This window comes from Aulostomus chinensis, chromosome 20 (genome assembly GCF_037954235.1).
Source record: "Aulostomus chinensis isolate RoL2024-O1b breed Wild chromosome 20, RoL_Achi_v1.0, whole genome shotgun sequence".
NCBI lineage: Eukaryota > Metazoa > Chordata > Actinopteri > Syngnathiformes > Aulostomidae > Aulostomus > Aulostomus chinensis.
In genome coordinates this window covers 22,698,919-22,718,856 of record NC_141339.1, presented here as the reverse complement: position 1 = coordinate 22,718,856, position 19,938 = coordinate 22,698,919, and the positions used below count along the sequence as shown (strand labels likewise).

The 19,938-nt window shown below is 46.0% G+C and overlaps 1 protein-coding gene across 1 annotated transcript in view; it reads right to left on the bottom strand.

Moving 5' to 3' along the window:
* The window catches only part of man1a1 (mannosidase, alpha, class 1A, member 1), a 126,183-nt gene that overhangs the window by 78,991 nt on the left and 27,254 nt on the right, over nucleotides 1-19,938 (bottom strand). The window contains exon 2 of the mRNA XM_086188678.1: nucleotides 13,126-13,222. Coding sequence (XP_086044804.1) covers nucleotides 13,126-13,222 — 97 coding nt within the window. The remainder of the gene's footprint in view (nucleotides 1-13,125; nucleotides 13,223-19,938) is intronic.

Below are 19,938 nucleotides of genomic sequence, written 5' to 3'. Positions count from 1 at the left end.
CTATTTTCATAAATACTTTCTGGAAACTTAAGAATACACCCAAAAACGGAGGTATGAGTCAGGAACGGCTGTGTACATACAGACTCACTTCCATAGAACGTCCTCTCAAATGGGACATTCGTTACCTTGAAAGTAGAATATTAAGTCTTCAAGAGTTCAGAAGTACATCTTATGACGAACAGAAAGTGTACAAAGTGAACTGAGGGGTACACAACTGTCTGACGCAGCACCTCAACACACATTGTACTCGTTCAGGTACACACAAGTATCTTTATTTTGTGTGTGTAGGTGTTTATCTGTATGCAGGGGGAGGACGTGAGGACTGATCACAAGTGGTCATCGGAGGCCAAGCGTTAACTCTCACAGTTGCAGCTGTGTACTTGCAGCAGGACCAGCATCTTAATAATGAGCCTGAACGGAGCCTGAGAGACTGAAGGAGTGGCGAGCATTTACAGCAGCTCCTCTGGGGTCGCTATCAAGGTCACTGACGCCAAACGGTTCAGGCGCGCTTCTGTATTTTGTAACGGTGGTCATAAGAGACGCGCGGGAGTCATCTGAGCCCAAGTGTCAACAACAGTCATGGGATCACGAGGGGCCAAAATTTTTGAGTCTTCCAAGATGTGATGAGAGTATCTACAACCAAGCCCAGCAGTCCTGGATTTAACCCTCCTTATATGATCATGAACCGGATGACCAGGAATCTTCAGACCTTTGGAGGGGCGGGGAAGTGGAGGCGAGGGTGTTAATCAACGTGAAACTATCAGGAAGATTGGCAGGATTTTCTTCAAGGCCTCACAGGCCTCGCCAAACTCGGACGAGAAGGCTTGTGTGTGTGGATGACTCATTAGGCTAACGTGGATGCACACTCGAGCTTTCATAACAAAGGGTCAGTGGATGAGTGTGTTCAACGCACGGCGGCAGAGTGTGTATTCAACCCCCATTTCAGCTGTTGCAGTGCTCCCCTGTCAGTGTCCCACCCACCTCTGTGCAGAGTGCAATCTACATCATTTCAGACATAACCAAATGCAATCCTCCGCCCTTCTCACGCACACACGCACACACACACACACACGCACACACGCACACACACACACACACACACACACACACACACACACAGTGAAAACCTGAGGGAAGGCCGTGGCAGAATTGCTCCATCCATTTCAATTACAGAGATTGAATATCTGATTCAGACTCACACAATGCTGTGTGGGAGCAGCGGCTACAGCCAAGGACTCAATGTCAAATTATATAACCAAGTAAATGACTTGTCTGGAAATAAAAAAAAAAATAAAAAAAATGTTAAAAGTCACACACACACACAAAAAAAAACCCATTCAGTTGTCTCGACTGGTGAAACCCACAATATTTTTAGCCCTGCTTGTGACAGTTCGGGCCTCTGAGGCTGGCACGATGGGGGATGTAGAATCAAATTTGGCACAACGATGGGGTTGTGACCAAGAAGAAGAGCTGCAGTTGGCCTTCGTGGCAGCAGGAGAGGCAGGCGGGCCCGGTCAGAAGTGCTGCTGTATTCACTTCACGTTGAGTTCAAATACCTCTACTTGTTGAAGTCTCACAGACTGTGCCCGCGCGCCACGGCCGCAAACATCACATGGACCAATGCTATGGTACCAAGTTAATGCCAATATTCTGAAAACAGTGAGATCCTTTGGTCAAACAGAAAAACCTAATTGCCGTCGCAGTAAAAGCGCTGGCGTGTGAATGCGTGGACAGACGCGGGCAGGGAGAGCAGAAGCAACAAGGAGCCCGCGAGGAGGAGACGAGAATCAGCAACAATGACAGCAGAAGTGACATTGATTGAATCAGAAACGGCAGGGAACGGAGGAGCTGAGAGGTTGCAGGACGGCACGCAGACGGAGCGGCAGTCTGAAATAAAAAATTACAGATCGATGACTGACACTTCTACTGTAAAGTGACCTCTGCGTGTACAGCTTAAGCTGTTGGCTGGCAAATCGATGCTACAGGCTTTGCCTTCCACCTGCAAAGAGCAAAGGAGGTGCGCAACCCGGGCTCCCGACCCGTTCTGAGGTGGACCAAGCCATATTTCTGCAGGGATGGGACACAGGGCTTTTTATTAGCGAGAGTTTATCGAGAAATGCATTGATCTCACTAACTTACGACTTTGATATTCAAAAATGGTGGAAATTCATTTGAATTGGCATCGATTCATCATCCTTCAGCTGAAGTTGTTACGGTTAAAAAATAAACACCTAAATTAAAAAGAGGGAGTGCCTCTGAGGAAAACACTGTCAGAATATTACAGTTCCACCAGAGTTTTCCTGGGAAGTTCTTTGATTCGGAACGACTGCTACATGAGCTTGCCTACAGTAATATTACTAATAATTATACATTCAAAACCCATGAATAAAACATCATAAGTGCTAGAGAGAGCTTTAGTACAGTCCAATATACCAGCTCCAACTTGTTAGGGGTGGTGATAAGGACAAATTACTCTCATGGTATATATAATTATGTGACGTTACGTATCACGGTACATTAACAGTTCTGTAAATTCAATGGGAAATGTCACCGACGAGCCCATCCAAACTGGGACCCCGAGTATGTTGCCATGTAGTCCAACCTTCAATGAACTGAAATTAAAATTTTATAGTTTGTTTGTTTTTAATGGCAACGAATTGGGGGGGGGGCTGCTCTAAAAAGCATCTGGGAGCACAAATGTAGTCTCTGGCCCAAGACTCCCACTCAATTTGGTATAAACTGCAAAAGGAAAATTATAATTTCTCTGTTATTTTCACAATATTTCTAGGGAGGACTGCAACCCCTTGAACTTTCACCGCAGACACACTCATGTCTGAATATTAGAGATGTATTACAGGATGAACAAAGCCGCCAAACAGTTATTCAGGTTGATTTTATGTTAATTGTACTGGCTGAACTGTTAATGAATCGAGGACTAAGTCCAAATTAAGAAAAGCAAAAGCCAGCTGGGAGAAATATAATTGTGTAATAGACCGTGGTTGACTAGACATCTGTGCAGGATTAAACAAATAAACCAAATCAGTTTCTGGCAGGAAGCTTGTTGCAACCAAACACCCACTCCGTGTGTGGAGGAATAAGCAGAACGGTACATTTTGGAACAGGAAAGCTTGTCACTGGGGCAGTCATAGTAACAGAAGGACCAGGAAAATGACTTTTAAAATTATAAGTGGGTACCAAAAATGAGCAAAATGGGTCTTTAAATAGTGACGGTGGCAGCACGGTGCTTCTGTTGATCTCCGCGTAACCGTGCCTGACTTTAGCGATTGATTTTAGGGAAGCGCACTTGAGAAAACGAGAAGGTCAAGAGTAAATGCATAGAGAGGCTTTCTCCTGTCACTTCTGTAAAGTGATACGAGGAGTGCATCAGTCACTCCACACGAAGGGAGCAGAAAAGCCACTGAGAGTATTGGCATGGAGGAAAGGCCGCGGGAGACGGGAGGACACACACACACACACACACACACACACACACACACACACACACACACACACACACACACCACAAAGAAACCATCAGGAAAGCCTAGCAGCACCCGACGCAGAGCTGGCCATTCATCCAGTGGCCTTTTAAACCCCCTCAGGCCCGACCCAGCAGATAACCTCCACTGAAACGCCTGTAACCCAGGAGGTACACCGGCCCTTTACCTTCTTCACACCGCCTGTAGCCTTGGATCTATTCAGCTGTCCAGGAAAAAGTTTTAAAAGGATGTGAAAGTACAATGTGAATATAAACTAAGGGAGTTTTTACCCTCTCTCTCTCTTTCTCAACAGCAGCATCGAGTGACCGTGAACTGCTCCAGAACTGCTCTCTCATTGGCATAATCTTCCCAATTTAAAATCCCAAGTCTGAAGTGATCTGGGAGGTCCAGACGGGTGTGTGAGCAGATTAAAGATCGGCTCTGTACCCAGTTCATTACTAGATCATCTGGGCATGTAAGTGTTTCCGACTGGCCTTGAGCCGGGAACGCCCCAGCAATTGTCGAGAGGATGGAATTGGACCCCAAACTGGCCTAATTATCCCGTCGTGTGTGGCCGGCATTAATTGGACATGACTGGGGAGCGATCAGTCTGCGAGTATCCAATTCCACCCTGGTCGAATCTACTGCCGTGTCTGTGGAAGCAGTTCTTCACCCTGAACTGCTCTAACACCAAGCTTTGTGAATCCAGAACAAGCTGTTAAGAAAGTTACTGGCAAAAAAAGAAAATGTAGAAGTGCCTTCATTAGACCACGGTGCTTCTGAATCCACCTGGTTTGAAGACGGCAGCAAAGGCAAAGCGAGCGCGAGTTGGATTCTATCTGCACGATCTCTGTTCAGTTACCTTTATTTTGAGATTCATCTTAGTTTGAGATTCATTTCAAGGCGACTTTCATCGGGAGGAAAGAGAAACCAGATATCAGACTCTGGCAGTTCAACCGCATCTTTCCTCGGATTAGTGTTTTTGTGGTTATTTTGGAGGCTGGAGTCTGTGGTGATGTCAGCTTGGTTTTACTGCTGCATTTTCATGCACGTCATGTTTTTCAGTCTTGTATTCAGACTAAATACCTGCTCAACCTTGCTCATCCAAGGACCTGGGGAGGACATGGCCAAATACAAATTTAAAGAACTTGATTACAAATGGACTCATACTTTCCATAAAAACAGATAAAGCATGAGTGCGTCACCAGGAATACCGCCGAGAAAGAGTAGGAAGTAGTAACTTTTAGTAGAAACTAAACCCTTGGTGTTTTTGGCGATGTCCGATTTTTTTCGACAGCCCAGAGCCTGAACCAACAAGGCAGATGGCAACTTAGTTTACACACAAAAAAAGGACATCAACACTGCTCTCCAGGGGCCCGGTCCAGGTCAAACTGGGATAGATGGCAAATGACCTAAATAAAAGAAAAAAATCCCTGCCTTTTTTCGTCTTTGCAGTAACAAGAGACATCAGTAGTGACCTTTCATGTGCTGCAGCCCAGTCGAATGAGTTTATTTCAGACAGAAGACGGACACGTACACATCCATTGGGGAGTTCTTTCGGTCGGGTGAACGCACGAACGCCTTCCAACTCGGGTAGAATGTGAGTCAAGCCCGGGCAATGAGAATCTATACTTCAATCTTGTTTGGCTGGTCTGCAGCCCGTCAACAGTGTCAATTAAAGAGTAGTGGAACCCCACAGGCTTCACTATGCTACGCCAAAAACGCCTGTCGGATATTTCTGCCCTTTTTACCACACATCTTTTCCCACATTATATTTAGCAGGTCGGAGCCTCTGAAGCACAGCGTGTTGGCTGTTAGCATGCTAGCAAACCTGCGATAACACAACACAATTTGACCCACATTAGATGTGGAAATACAAAGATGTACTTGTGGATGCGCCTCAGTGGAAGTGTAGGGATTATAGACAGCTGAGTGGAGCTTTGAAGGACGGAGGGAGTGGAGACGACAGGAGGGGAGATGGATGCCTTCATCGCCTGGAGGTGTATTTAATTTTAGCAAACAGGGTAAATGTGCAGCCTCTCAGGAGACAGGAAGCTCGTCTCCACTCACGCTGGTTATACTTGGAAGACATAAAATATCAATATTGCTCTTCACAATCACTGTATTTCTCAAATCTTACTTAAAAGCAGCAAGAGGAAGCGGATGACAACAAGGAAGGTCTAGTCACTGACATGGAAGCAGTGGATGAGTTCATTAAATGAGTCACTCAGCTGCCTTGAGTTGTCAGAGAATTATTCAGCCTTGTTTCAACTCCTCAGATGTATTCTGGGTTAATCATCATTTTTATTCTCCTTTTTCTAAAGGTTGAATTTAGCTTGCGCTTTCCACCCACACTTGAAAATTGATAGGCACCTTTGGATGGACCGATTTGTTGTTGCCGTTACAATTCAATCGTACGGTTTTGCCCAACATTCATACTTCATGTCTCGAAACAGCCCAGGGTAAATAAACAGGTACGGTACATTGTGTTCATGAAATAATTGAAAACTTTCACATTTCTTAATCCCATCACACATACATGGGCCCCTTGAGGGGCTGCAACTTGTGATTATTTTCATCGATTCATCTGTCGATTCGTCTTTCGCGGTGATCTATACAGTAGATTTACAGATTAAAGACAAAAGACAAAGATTTAAAAGTCTCAAATTCCCAAATCCGACACTTTTATGTGGTCAAATAGCTACTCTGGGTCATCAAACAGTTGAAAAGACCCTGAACTTTGACTCACAAATGACAAAGCAGCAAATCCTGATGTTGAAGAATCTGAAGCATGCAAATGTTTGACTGTGGCTGTAAAACGGGGCTGGAAAGTAAGATATTTATTCATACGGAAATACGATGCACAAATATGATGTTTTAAGGGGGGAAAAAAAACCTGGCTACCACAAGATAACCAACCCACAACTGCAGTCAAATGAGCCCACAGGATCGTGGGTGAGAGATGCTCGTCTCTGCACGCCGGTAAGCTAATAGGAGCTAAACAGGTTAGCTTCATCCTGCTCCTCCGCCAAGTCTCTGATTAGCACACAAATTTAGACAAATGCATGTTGGCTCTTAGTAAAAGCCTTCCTCCCACCACTTAGAACCTTACACAACTCAATCGCCTCTGCAAATTTCTTCAGAGTCATTTAATCAGCATCTTGACCTTTTGAACATTTGGTTGATTCCCAGCACAACCAGTATGCTTCCCTCTGACGGAGGACTCGCCGGAGTTCACACAGCTGCCTACATTTGGACTTGGGAGCATCTTCTTCCTCATATGTTTCTGTTTGTACCTGAAGTGCTTGGCTGAGAAAAAGCTAATTTAGTCTGGGGTTGTTTTTTTTTTTTTTTTGTTATAAAAAGCTTCAGAATCATAGTTTGTTGTCCGCCAAAGTAGTTGGGAGAAGAGATGAATAGAGAAGCCAGATGGCTTTTTGGGAGGATTTGCAGGAAAACAGAGATGCCTGAAGAAAATCTACTGTATTATCCTCTGATAAAATGTATTCTAGCAAAACCTCAAGGTCCAGAAAGTGGCTCAGCATCTGTTTTTTTTTTTTTTTTTTTGAGAAAACGTTGCAGATGCCACTGAAGCCTCTGGGTCCTTCAAGGTTCCAGGAATCTTGATTATCCCCGAGGGTTAATTTGGTCTGCAGCAGCAGTCATTAGAACACTCCAACAGTCATACCTAACAACGATGCCAAGCACAACATCGTAGAACACTAGCGGAAAACCAAACCAAAACAAAAAAACCCAGTTCATAAACTCAGTCAGACTTGCAGTTGTTGGTGGACATGCACTCCTCCAACACCACCTGGCAGTACCACCCCAACATGCATGGCAATCCCAGTCCAGACTGGTGTCACTGGTGGTGTCAAGAAGGTGGAAGACCCTACCAACTGCCCTAAGAATCTCTCTCAAACACACGCCCAGCGCACACCTCCTGCAGACCTCTTTATCTGTCCTCCTGTTGATTCATCTTACTGAGTTGGGATTCACCAGGCGGCACGGTGGTGCAGTGGTCAGCGCTGTCGCCTCACAGCAAGAAGGTTCCGGGTTTGAGCCCTGGCTTGGGTACAGGATCTTTCTATGTGGAGTCTGCATGTTCTCCCTGTTCCTGCTGGGTTCTCTCTGGTACTCCAGCTTCCTCCACAGTCCAAAGACATCAAGAGGGACCAGGTTAATCCAGACTCTAAATTGACCGTAGGTGTGGCTGGGAGAGCCAATGGTTGTCTGTCTCTATGTGTTGGCCCTGCCATGGACTGGTGACCCATCCAGGGTGAACCCCACCTCTCGCCCGTGGCCGCTGGGATAGACTGGGCACAAAGTTCAGCAAAAGCCATTAAAAGGTTGTTTTTTGTTACCTTAATAGGAACGCAACCCTTAATAGGAACAAGTGGAAGACAATGGAAGGATGGATGGAGTTGGGATTCAACCATCCAGTCCTGATACCTCGGCTTTGGGCATCGCTCGTTACTGAGCAGCGGCAAGACACCCGTGAGAAGCTGTACGCCTCAGCCCTGTTCACTGGCGTACAGTAGCGTTCGAGCTGCAGTTCGAGGTGAAGTAAAGGTCATTTAATCAGACTCCTGTCTTTGTTCCAGTTTACAACAGCTGGGGAAGAATCTATTTATTGACTGAGGAAGAGCTACTCTGGAAGGCGAGGTAGTGATGTGCCCCCTTTCAGCTGAGTTACCATCACATTTTCACCCAGTTCACCTTCTGCATCACACACACACACACACACACACACACACAAACACACACACACACACACACACACACACACACACACCAAAGAAGTTAACCAGCAGCGTCCCTGTAGAAAACTCCTCAGGCTGAGACGGTATCAGCTCCGTCTCCTCATGTGTCCAGACAAGTGTTGCGGCTCCGTAGTTTCGTCCGGTCTTCGTCCAAAGGCAACTCTCTCTGACCTCATATCAACATTCTCAATGTCACGACACCAGATCCAGTTCTCTTGTTAATGAGCCCAAGGCTGAGAACCTGCTCTCTGTTCAACACCACAAAGCTTAAAAAAAAAGAAGACTGAATTTAATGGATCAGATCAGCCAGGATATACTTGCGTCTTTATCAATAGCTGATCATTTTGAAAGGGTTTGCAGTCTCTTATTACTTTAACAGAAGGTGAACTGGCAAGCAAACTTACTGACTGTGTATACAGGGAAGGGCCTCGGGTATTGAAACTAGCTTCATCGCATTATCCAGGTCTCCAGGTCAAGCTAATATCATCATTATAAATCATATTCCATAGGAGTTGGAAGCACAAGGCCCCCGAGGCCAAGCTGTCTTATTTACTGATGGAGGGGCGGCCAGCTAAAACCTATTTACTCTGCTGTGGCGCAGACATACGGACGGACAGAGACACTGTAGCAGAGCGCAAGGCTAACACACACAGAGTTGAACAGGCTAATCTTACAATTAGTATTCACACAGCCGCCTTCCTCGCTCTGCCTCCATTTACGTATGATAAATTCCTGGAATGAAACAGTGGATGGAATTTACACAAAGCTGATTGAATTTCCTCATTAAACACGAGAAGGCAATCATTAAAAATGAGCCTGTAAATCTCTGCACTGTATAATGCAGAAGCCCCAGTAAGGCGGGTGTTGGCATTGTACCCAGGAGGCTTCTGGGGTCAAGTCTCAAGAAACTTTTAATAAAAACAAAACAGCGGGCAAAAAACATGGTTCAAGACTTTGTGACAGTTGTGTGCACTGCATTCATACAGTGGGAAAACTGTCTTTCGTTCATCTTGCGTTGAGTAGAGCAGAGCGGAGCCCCTGCGCGGTTCCGACTGAGGCGGTCGTCCTTTTCCAGCCCTGCACCCACGTTGGATGTGTGCAGGGTGATGCAGGTTGTTCAAACAGCAAATACACCAGTGCACATTTGTGCGCCCATGGTTGAATTCATCCGAAACAGAGGTGTGGTCAGGCAGTTGGTCGGGGCCTTCCTACTTGGGGGCCGTGCAAAACGTCATAGCAACGCCTCTCGACGGAGCAAACATGGTGGAGCGTTTGCCTCCGGGAATGAGAGAGTTCAGCAATGACCTTCTGAAAACCTGAAGAATCCCCCCCCCCCCCCCCCCCCGACATCAAGAACATGAGCTTAGCTTTTGCAGGGAGGGGCACCGTGATTGGCTGCATTCCTGGCAATTTATTTAGAGAATAACAAAAAAACAACCTTTTAATGGCTTTTGCTGAACTTTGTGCCCAGATTATTGATTGCTGGACTGGTTTGAGTGGATTGCACTGCAGATTGCTTAAACAGGGTCTATGGTATTACAAAAATAAGACTGGGATTCCTTGCATTCGCCCTGACATATAGGGGAGAATTTATGAAAACCCCAGGCTGAAAGGTTTTCAGAACATGTGTTATTATTGCCTTAACAGCTTGTTACGCTTCCTCAAAGAGACCACAAATATAGTTCACAATTTCCCTTTTCAATTTTTCTTCCACCCAGCTGACAAATCCATCTCACATTCATTCTTTTCTTAATCATACTGTGCGTATTTGACTGTTTTTCTGTTGCTGGCTTCACTGATGCAGAGCGATACCTTCACATGGGAGGGCAACGAGGAAAGAGAGGGAAAAAACAACAACAACCCGAGAGGAAAACTTGAAAGCAGTCGAGTGAATTTATGTGTCAAGACACCAATCTTATCAACAGCACAGCAGTGGAGGCTGCTGCAACTCTCACACACCAAAACCATCTTATCTCGTTGAGAGCTGCGGCAAACTGTCACAGACACCACCTTCTGACAGCCTCTCACACACACACACACAAGCGCGCTAAACACACACACACGCTAAAGAAATCCAAACAAATATTCTCAGCGTGACTGTAATTAGGTCAAGGGAGAGAGACAGAGATCTTGACAAATTAAACAAATTCCCGCTCTTATTAATCCCATTAGTCAGAATAAATGACTGTATTAACTATGTTCAAACACTAACACTTAAGAGTACACACAAAAACACAAACACTGTAGAGACGGTCCCAACAAATATTAGAACTGATCCCTGATCAGCTTGAGTCTGACTCTCTCTCCTCTCTCATGATCCAGCCTGACAATTGTGGACGTGAAAGATTCTGAATAAAATGGGTCTTCTGTTGTTTCTTAATTCGATTTTTCGTTTAACCTTTTCATCTGCTGTCTGCTCAGTAAAAAAACCTACCAAACTGTACTTGAACAACATCCTGGTGTCACTGTTTCATGGACGGGATCTCCAGCAACGTGGCTCTGAGACCAGCTTTGAGCTGACACCCCTGCCAGCTAGTCTAAGCACAACCAGACAACATGAAGAGGAACATGCAGCGTTTGCTTCACACAGACACACACACACACACACACACACACACACACACACACACACACACCTTCTACATATTCTAGCCTGTGGGGAATATCCTGCTGCTGCTATGCCTCATCATCTGTAGAGAAACACACAGTGGACAGAAAGTTCCACAGCTGAGCAGCAGGGTGCGCCACAGAGCAGAATCGATGACATACCTGTCACATGTCACACCTGTTGCAGAACGCAATAATGCAAAAAAAAATTCCAATAAATGGGGCGCACAATGCCGAAATTGTTTGATTCTTGTAGAACCATCATGGTGAGGTCATGTTTCCAGTGAACTTGTACAACAGTAATAATAATAATATTATTATAATAATTATTATTATAATTATTACTATTATTATTATTAATAATAATAATATGTTGCCATATTTCCATGTTAGAGTTAAGAATTTACAGCAAACTTTGAAAATGTCCAAATTAAGTGGTAATTGGTTTGGAGGAAAGACCTGGACAAGGAAGGCCTGGTTTCACCAGGGGACGGTGATGTAGGCACCATCAGAGGAGAGGGGGAGGTCGACTCGGCTGTTGCCCGGGCAAAAGAGATTGAGATGAAGACAAAGTGTAGGAATATCTGTGAGGGTGTCAGCAGCAAAAACACTTTTCAGTTATTCGTTAGACTGTCAGTGACACAAGTTTCTGTATTTTGTACATTTCCAGATCAAATGTAAAACTGTGTTTACGGAAACTTAGGTCGTTCCTCCAATTTCTGCCATCTGCATCCAACTTTTCTAATGCTAAACTTCAAAATGGGACTCAAAATAAGACACACACACACACACACACACACACACACACACACACACACACACACACACACCACCAGGCCACACCAAAGGCACAGCTGATATAGAGTGTGTGTCACCAGGCTGCTCATGAACAGTCGAGCCAAAAAATGAAGCAGTTCCGATTTGGTCAGTTGATACCGGTCTTTGTGCTAGTGTGTGTGTGTGTGTGTGTGTGTGTGTGTGTGTGTGTGTGTGTGTGTGTGTGTTTGTCTCCATTTCCCCATCATTGATTCATTTGTGGCGGTCGGCCATAACATCAACATTGACGTCAGATATTGATTGTCTGTTTCTTATATCATTTAAAAAGGGTACACGCACACACACACACACACACACACACACAGTGAGCTAAAGAGGAGCGATATTATGTGTATGCTTGTTAAATGTGTATCTTAAAGGCTCATAATCAGTGTTAGTGTTTACGCCTCGTGGTACAACTACAAACCGTTTCCTGCCGGTCGCTCACAACTCTTCGCCAACATGACTGCTGTTGTTGGTTTTGTTGCCGACATGCACTTATAAAAGTGATGTCTAACAGGCTAATAAATGCGGTGTTGTATTTTCTGCAATAAAGCACCGCTTTAACAATGTCACTTGTCAACTTTTTAGGTTAACAAGTCAAACTTTTATCTGTTAAAGCTGATTTAAAAACATCTGCCAAGGTGCTGCACGAGTAAAAGTCACAGAATCAGAGTGAAGCAGAAAAGAAACAAATGAAAAATTTAGGTTTCTGAGTGAAAAAGCAAAAAAAAAAAAAAAAGATCATCACGTCAAGCTTTGCTCCCGTCGCACATCAAAGAATGTAGAAGCGCTTCATCACGGTTGCACACACCCGTGATGTGGACATGTGATGTGGACGTGTGAGACAAACCCGAAGGAATTGCCCTGAGGTCACCCCCCCCCCCCCCCCCCAGGAGTCACTTTAATGTGTGATGACCACGACCTTTGACCTCCTACAATGATGTCGCCTCAACAAAAACAGGAGGCTTGAATCAATCATAAAACCCCACCGATTTTCCCACAGACATCGTTTCTGAAAGTGTTTATCTGAATCCCACCGGAGAGCAAATCTAGACGACTGAATTAATAAACCTCCAACAGCCAGAGGACATCTTGGGTTCTTAGCAGCTTTTGTATTAGCACCTTGCAGTTATTAAGCTGTACGCTGACAGAGAGAGAGAGAGAGAGAGAGAGAGAAGGGTGGCCCACATCATCATCATCACCACCACCACCATCATCACTCTCATTAACAGCAGAGACATCAACCACTGGTGGGAAGCACAAACAGAATATTCAAATGTATGATAAACATTTGACATTTAGAGGCGTCCAGAGATGGACGGCTGCGAGTGACGGATGCTTTGACTGCTAATCTAAAGGCCAAGGCTGCTGGTGGCAGGAACACCAGATCAATCCTGACCGCACGTGTGTGTGTGTGTGTGTGTGTGTGTGTGTGTGTGTGTGTGTGTGTCACTCACCAAATAGATTGCTGGAATGGCCTTGCTTTGAGACCGGCCGGAGTTCATTGGAACCCCAGGCGTAATGTCTGTAGCTGTCCCACGCATGCTTCATCATCTGTCAAGGAGGAGGGGAGGGATGGATGGAGGGAAGGAGGAGAAGATGACAAATAATGAGTTATGAAGGGCAATCAACTGAGGCTGTAACACAGAATTAAGCCATTTTCACTCGGCTATGTGAATACTGGATTTCTGAGGCTGGAACAAAAGGCGAGCAAAGTCTGATCACAAACGGATGTCTGAAGCCCGGGGATCAGACCTGACCGACACCTTCTGCCGGACAGGTGAGGAGACAGACCCGTATGTTGTTTGATATGACCGTAATTTTTTTTTTTTTTTTTTAAACGTGGCTAGCAGTAGATGAGAGTTAGCAGCAGCCGTGTATCCTCCATGCCTGGAGGCTGGTTTCAGGGAAAGGCCAGGATTCCTCCTCTTGTCTGGTCTCGGTCTCTCAGGTGCAGGTGAGCAGTGCCGCTCAGGTGTCATTTGTGTCTGATGGAGAATGACGCCGTCGGCTGACTGCAGCTCTGCACCAAGGAGCGCTCAGAGCTAGCAGCTCAGCGGGGGTCCGTTTCTGTACCCCAAGGTACAGCACTCGCACTTTTTTATCTGGTCTCGTCTCAGTCTTAGACCCAGCAGACTGAAGATTTTATGCAAAGACCTCGTCTGTGGCCACACTGCCTGGGAATTTTTTGATTGGATACAAAATCTCCCAGCTTCAAATGCAGCTAATAACCTGGCTCCTACCCCAAACTAAACCCTCCCTACCCACTCCCCTCCACACATCCTTCAGCCGTCGGTGGAAGGTGTCAGCGAGTTCATACACAGAAGAACTCTGCAGTCAGTAAACGCTGCAGCAGAACCCAACCGTAGGACCAGAGGCCATCTCGTGGCTCTGGTCTTAGCTCCCTCTTGCCCTCTCAAGGTCTTGATCTTGGTCTAATGTTCCTCCTAGGGCCAATTGCTGGATCTTAATATAAAATAAACCTTTCCAACAGACCAAAAAAAAGTAAGTGTGTTTCAAAGTGGACAAAAACTGTATTTTAGAAGGTAAATTTACACAACTTTAACTGTACACAATCTAGACTTTCATGTCACAGAGGTTGTGTGACGCTCAGAACTACCAAGCCATCGTTTTTCCAGCCACTACAGAAACAAAGGGGCTTCGGTCGGACCGCCGACACAAGCGCGTGTCAGCTGTCGTTCCTAGTAACTCTTAATGAGGGAAGGCCAAAGTGCCGCTTTGCCCCAGAAAGTTCACTCCGACTGGAGAGTTTTCGCCATTCATAGGAGCAGCACTTTTTAATCATGTTATTTTGTGGGTCAGGTGGCAAATGACCTATTCAAAATTATGACCAGGGGCAGATTAATTGTCCCATTCTTGCTGAAAACAAAAGCCAAACATCACTCAATTCCCCATGAAAAGGAACAATTTCCTCTGCCGAGTCCCATTATCTGCTGTTCACTCCCCCGGCAGAAATCATTGAAGTTTCATCTTATTTTAATCTGGGCTTGGTACCAACATGAATTCTCCTTTTCAATCTAACTCCTCACTTCTGTCTCGGATGCGTCGGCTGCTGCCGCTCTGTATGCGTCTGCCCTGCTAATCCAGGTTATGCAGCCTCGCCCCCCAGCTTTCTAGAACCTGCCTCTGGATTAGACGCACTAAAGCTCCTCGTCCTCACTCGCAAATCTGTTCACACACAATTGACACATATAGGCTAGTGTTACAGTTACCTTTGGCAAATACTGGCCGCGTCCTGCCGCAATCACACACCGGCAACTTGATACGCCATGACACGTACACATAATCCCTCCTAAGGGTCAAAGTGTTGAACAAACAGCCGTCTCCTCTTACAAACACACAGGGACAACAAGTTGTTGACAGTAACAACAAGTAATTGCGGGTCTGCCCCATCGTTGTCATCTAAACCTAGCTTTAGACGCGTCAATCAACGGGTGGACCGGGTAGCTGGTAGAGAAGGAAGCCAGCGGGGCGGCGTTCCTCACCGTCACAGTCACCGCGCATGCAAAGATTGGAGCAGGAGACGGTTAAGCAACGTGAATACTACATTATCATAGAACCTAGTAGTACTCACACGGTGAAAACCTGCAGTATTTCACAAGTACAATTTTAAAAAAAGACTGAGTCTGGTGGAGGCAGAACAAACCTGTGAACAAGAAAATCTGATGTCAGGTTTGGTCCAGAGAGAAAAATGGGGGTCTCAGCAGGGCTGCAGCGAACTCTTGTTGAAGATCTGCTGATTGAGCCGCTGTTTATTCCGACAAAATGTTCGAAGAAAAGTGGAAATATTAAAGAACAAAGGTGCCCGGAGAACTGAGCGACGTCTTCAAATATCTGCTTTAGCCAAAGTTAAAAAAAAAGAAAAGAAAAGAAAAGAAAAGAAAAATTCCACTTTCATTTGATGAAACGAAAACCTGAATTTGAAAGACACTTTTACTTAAAAAAATAACCTTATAAATGATCAAAATATCGACGCAACAAACTGCTTTCATCAACTTGTTTCGGTTCCAGGCGCTGCCACTAAAAGTGAACGTCCCAGCAATGGCAGAGTTGAATGACCGGGGGGGGGGGGGGGGGGGGGGGGATAATAATGTGACGTTGTGTGAATTTTTCTCTGGACTTCAAAGTGAATGATAGCTCAACTTAAACCAGGCTGCATATTCATTTCACCACTGACTGTAAATGTAAACATCCCTAGATAGAACATTAAATATGATGGATGACTTTTATTATGTGTGGGTTTTTTGTTTTTTTTTGTTTTTTTTAGCAGGAGCACATGCAGGTGCTTAATAGAGACTTTTAGAGCAGGAAAACCCGTGTGCTCCAATAGAGGCTGAGACTTTGTTCGCTCCGCTTGACAGCGTTTTGGATCAAGGCTGATCTTCAGAGGGTTACATCGTGGCAACCGAGGAATGCCGTTCATGAGAAGATGGATTCAGTGCTCTTAGATTACACTGGAACATGGCAAGTAGCATAATTAGCAATCGCACCCCGTCCTTTATAACACGTATCTCAGTGATGCACAAAGACGGATGTTTCCTTTTGTGGGAACCACTGCCAGTTTCAGTGCTGGTTTCAGACGTCTGCTGAGACAAGTCTCACATGTAAACTCTTTTCTAATCACGCATGATGGGTGCACACACACACGTATGCACGCCCGCTCACTCACTCACACACACGCACACACACACACACAGACAGAGTGAACAAAAGCCACTTCATTTGAATAATCTCCCACACACATCAAAAGGACAGCGAGCGATAGCTTCCCTCCATTTAAAGCCACTAATCAAAGCTAGTGAGCCTGCTAATTACAGCCCCTCTATGCGAGTCACCTTAAGAGAGCTACTTGAACACTCTGGTGCCACTTCACTCTCAGAACAGCCGGACCACAGATCAGCGACGCCACATCAAGATGAGTGGAAATGACGCTCGCTTGCTAACAGACGATAAAAGCAACCAGAGCATGTGGCCGTATCAGCAACAAATATCACAAGAGTGCTTTTGAACTCTTATGAGAGCAAGTAGAAACATCTTTGTAAAGGTTTCTAAAATCAAAAACATCACCTTTGTCAAGGAGGCCACGCTCCTCTTTGTTTCTCCGTCTGTCTGCAGGTAAAAACTACCAGGCTGCACCTTTTAACTTAACAAAAACTGTTTCCTTTTCCTTTCATGTCATTGGCGACGGCGCTTTCTGAGGGCACATTTATATATCAATACAAAGCTGTTACGCTGGATGCTCCACCACCAGGGCTGGATGCTACAACAACAGGACTGGATGCTCCACCACCAGGGCTGGATGCTACAACAACAGGACTGGATGCTCCACCACCAGGGCTGGATGCTACAACAACAGGACTGGATGCTACACCACCAGGGCTGGATGCTACAACAACAGGACTGGATGCTACACCACCAGGGCTGGATGCTACAACAACAGGACTGGATGCTACACCACCATGGCTGGATGCTACAACAACAGGACTGGATGCTACACCACCAGGGCTGGATGATTCACCAAAAGGGCTGGATGCTCCACCACCAGGGCTGGATGCTACAACAACAGGACTGGATGCTACACCACCTGGGCTGAATGATTCACCAAAAGGGCTGGATGCTCCACCACCAGGGCTGGATGCTACACCACCACGACGAGATGCTACACCACCAGGGCTGGATGCTAGATGCTCCCCCACCAGGGCTAAATGCTAGATGCTCCACCACCAGGACTGGATGCTCCACCACCAGGACTGGATGCTATACCACCAGGACTGGATGATTCACCACCATGAGCAGATGCTCCACCACCAGGGCTGGATGCTAGATGCTCCACCACCAGGGCTGGATGCTACACCACCAGGGCTGGATGCTACACCACCAAGGCTGGATGCTACACTACCAAGGCCGGATGCTCCACCACCAGGGCTGGATGCTAGATGCTCCACCACCAGGGCTGGATGCTACACCACCAGGGCTGGATGCTACACCACCAAGGCTGGATGCTACACTACCAAGGCCGGATGCTACACCACCAAGGCTGGATGCTACACCACCAGGGCTGGATGCTACACCACCAAGGCTGGATGCTACACCACCAAGGCTGGATGCTACACAACCAGGGCTGGATGCTACACTACCAAGGCTGGATGCTACACCACCAGGACTGGATGCTATACCACCAGGACTGGATGATTCACCACCATGAGCAGATGCTACACCACCAGGGCTGGATGCTAGATGCTCCCCCACCAGGGCTAAATGCTAGATGCTCCACCACCAGGACTGGATGCTCCACCACCAGGACTGGATGCTATACCACCAGGACTGGATGATTCACCACCATGAGCAGATGCTCCACCACCAGGGCTGGATGCTAGATGCTCCACCACCAGGGCTGGATGCTCCACCACCAGGGCTGGATGCTCCACCACCAAGGCTGGATGCTACACCACCAAGGCTGGATGCTACATCACCAAGGCTGGATGCTACATCACCAAGGCTGGATGCTACATCACCAAGGCTGGATGCTACATCACCAGGGCTGGATGCTACACCACCAGGGCTGGATGCTACACAACCAGGGCTGGATGCTACACTACCAAGGCTGGATGCTACACCACCAAGGCTGGATGCTACACCACCAAGGCTGGATGCTACACCACCAAGGCTGGATGCTACACCACCAGGGCTGGATGCTACCCTCATGAGGAGAATCACGACAGTTTTGTGCTCCAAATCAATTCTAAAAACTCAATATCACATCTAATGTCTCCCAACATAAAATGTCTGAAAAGTTGAAACTTACACTTCTCATTACGACCAATTTGATGACTACTGACCTTTCAAAACAGGTCATGTGATTTTTTTTCCTGTACCACAGCAGATATCGTGCCACATATCGATATGAAGGAGGGCTTCTGATGTATTTTACTACTCATCCATTTCCGTGCCTACACCAGACAACCATGTAGCTGCACCAAAATGTTAATAGCATCAATTAACAGGTGTGAGGTGTTTCTCTCTAACCGAGTCTGTGATCGCAACATGCAGCTCTCACTACTAACATTCCTGTGTGTTAACTCTTATTGGATTTAATCCCTGGGATCCTTATGTGTTGACTCTAATTGGATTAACTGCTCAGGATTTTCCTGGCTGACCGCCATTATTAGGACCTGCTGGCCGGAGCTATTTCAGACATGCTACAGCTCTCTGCTAATTGGCTCTGCGTTGAAGGTGCAGTGGCACCAACCTCACGTCCAGTCAAACTGCAAGATCTTATACACACACGCGCGAGCGCATGCGCGCACACACGCACACACACACAGAATAAAGGAGGAAAAGGTTTGCTATATAAGAGTTTGAGTGAGGAGTGTTGACAATTGGCGTGAGTGAAGAACCACCTCCTCCTCTCTCACTCCACATTTCATTTTCTGCTGCGTCCCCCAGCTGCACCTCTCGTCTCAGCCTATTGATCCGCCTCAGCCACTGAAGTAAAACCGTGTTGTGTTCACTGATTACATACACACACACTCACACACACCCTTGCCTTCCCCTTTCTACAATGGCTTCCTTTCACGAGGGGCAGGTAATGGAGGTGAAATTGTGTTATACCATGCTAACACAGCTGGGAATACAAAGAAGAAGAAAAAACAAACCAGGCACACTCATTATTGAGAGGCGGTGCACCTCACCACCAGGGTTCTGCAGGGTTGTACAGGTGGAGTATTTCAACAGAGCCCACCTCACCTCTTCAGCACGATCAAGATCAACAACGTCTTGTCATTCGATCCCAAATAACAAAACCAGATTAACTTCAGGCGTAAATCAAGTTGTGTGTATGTTGTGAAACAGCTTTGAGTGAAAGAGGCCAAATGTGCTGAAATATTAGAAAAAGACTGAAACCAAAAAAAACAAACAAAAACAAAATTGAAACCACATTTTGTTGAATTGGTTTATAGTTTAAGGTCATGAAACCTTTTTTTTTTTTTTTTGGTTACTTTTTCCAAACCGACGCGTGATGTAATCTTTATGATGTCCAAACCAATTTTAATCTGTCCCCGAAAGAAGCATCAATCTGAAACTGCAATCCTAGACTAGGGACCGGTATTAGAATCTCTGGAGTGACACCAAAGTCTATGACCTGAACGGAACCGGTACAGATCATATTGGGTCCCAGAAAGAGCTAATAAACCAGTTCAGGTTTTTTAGGTGACCGTATGACTACGATCTCCTCCCAGAGTTCGTTTCTC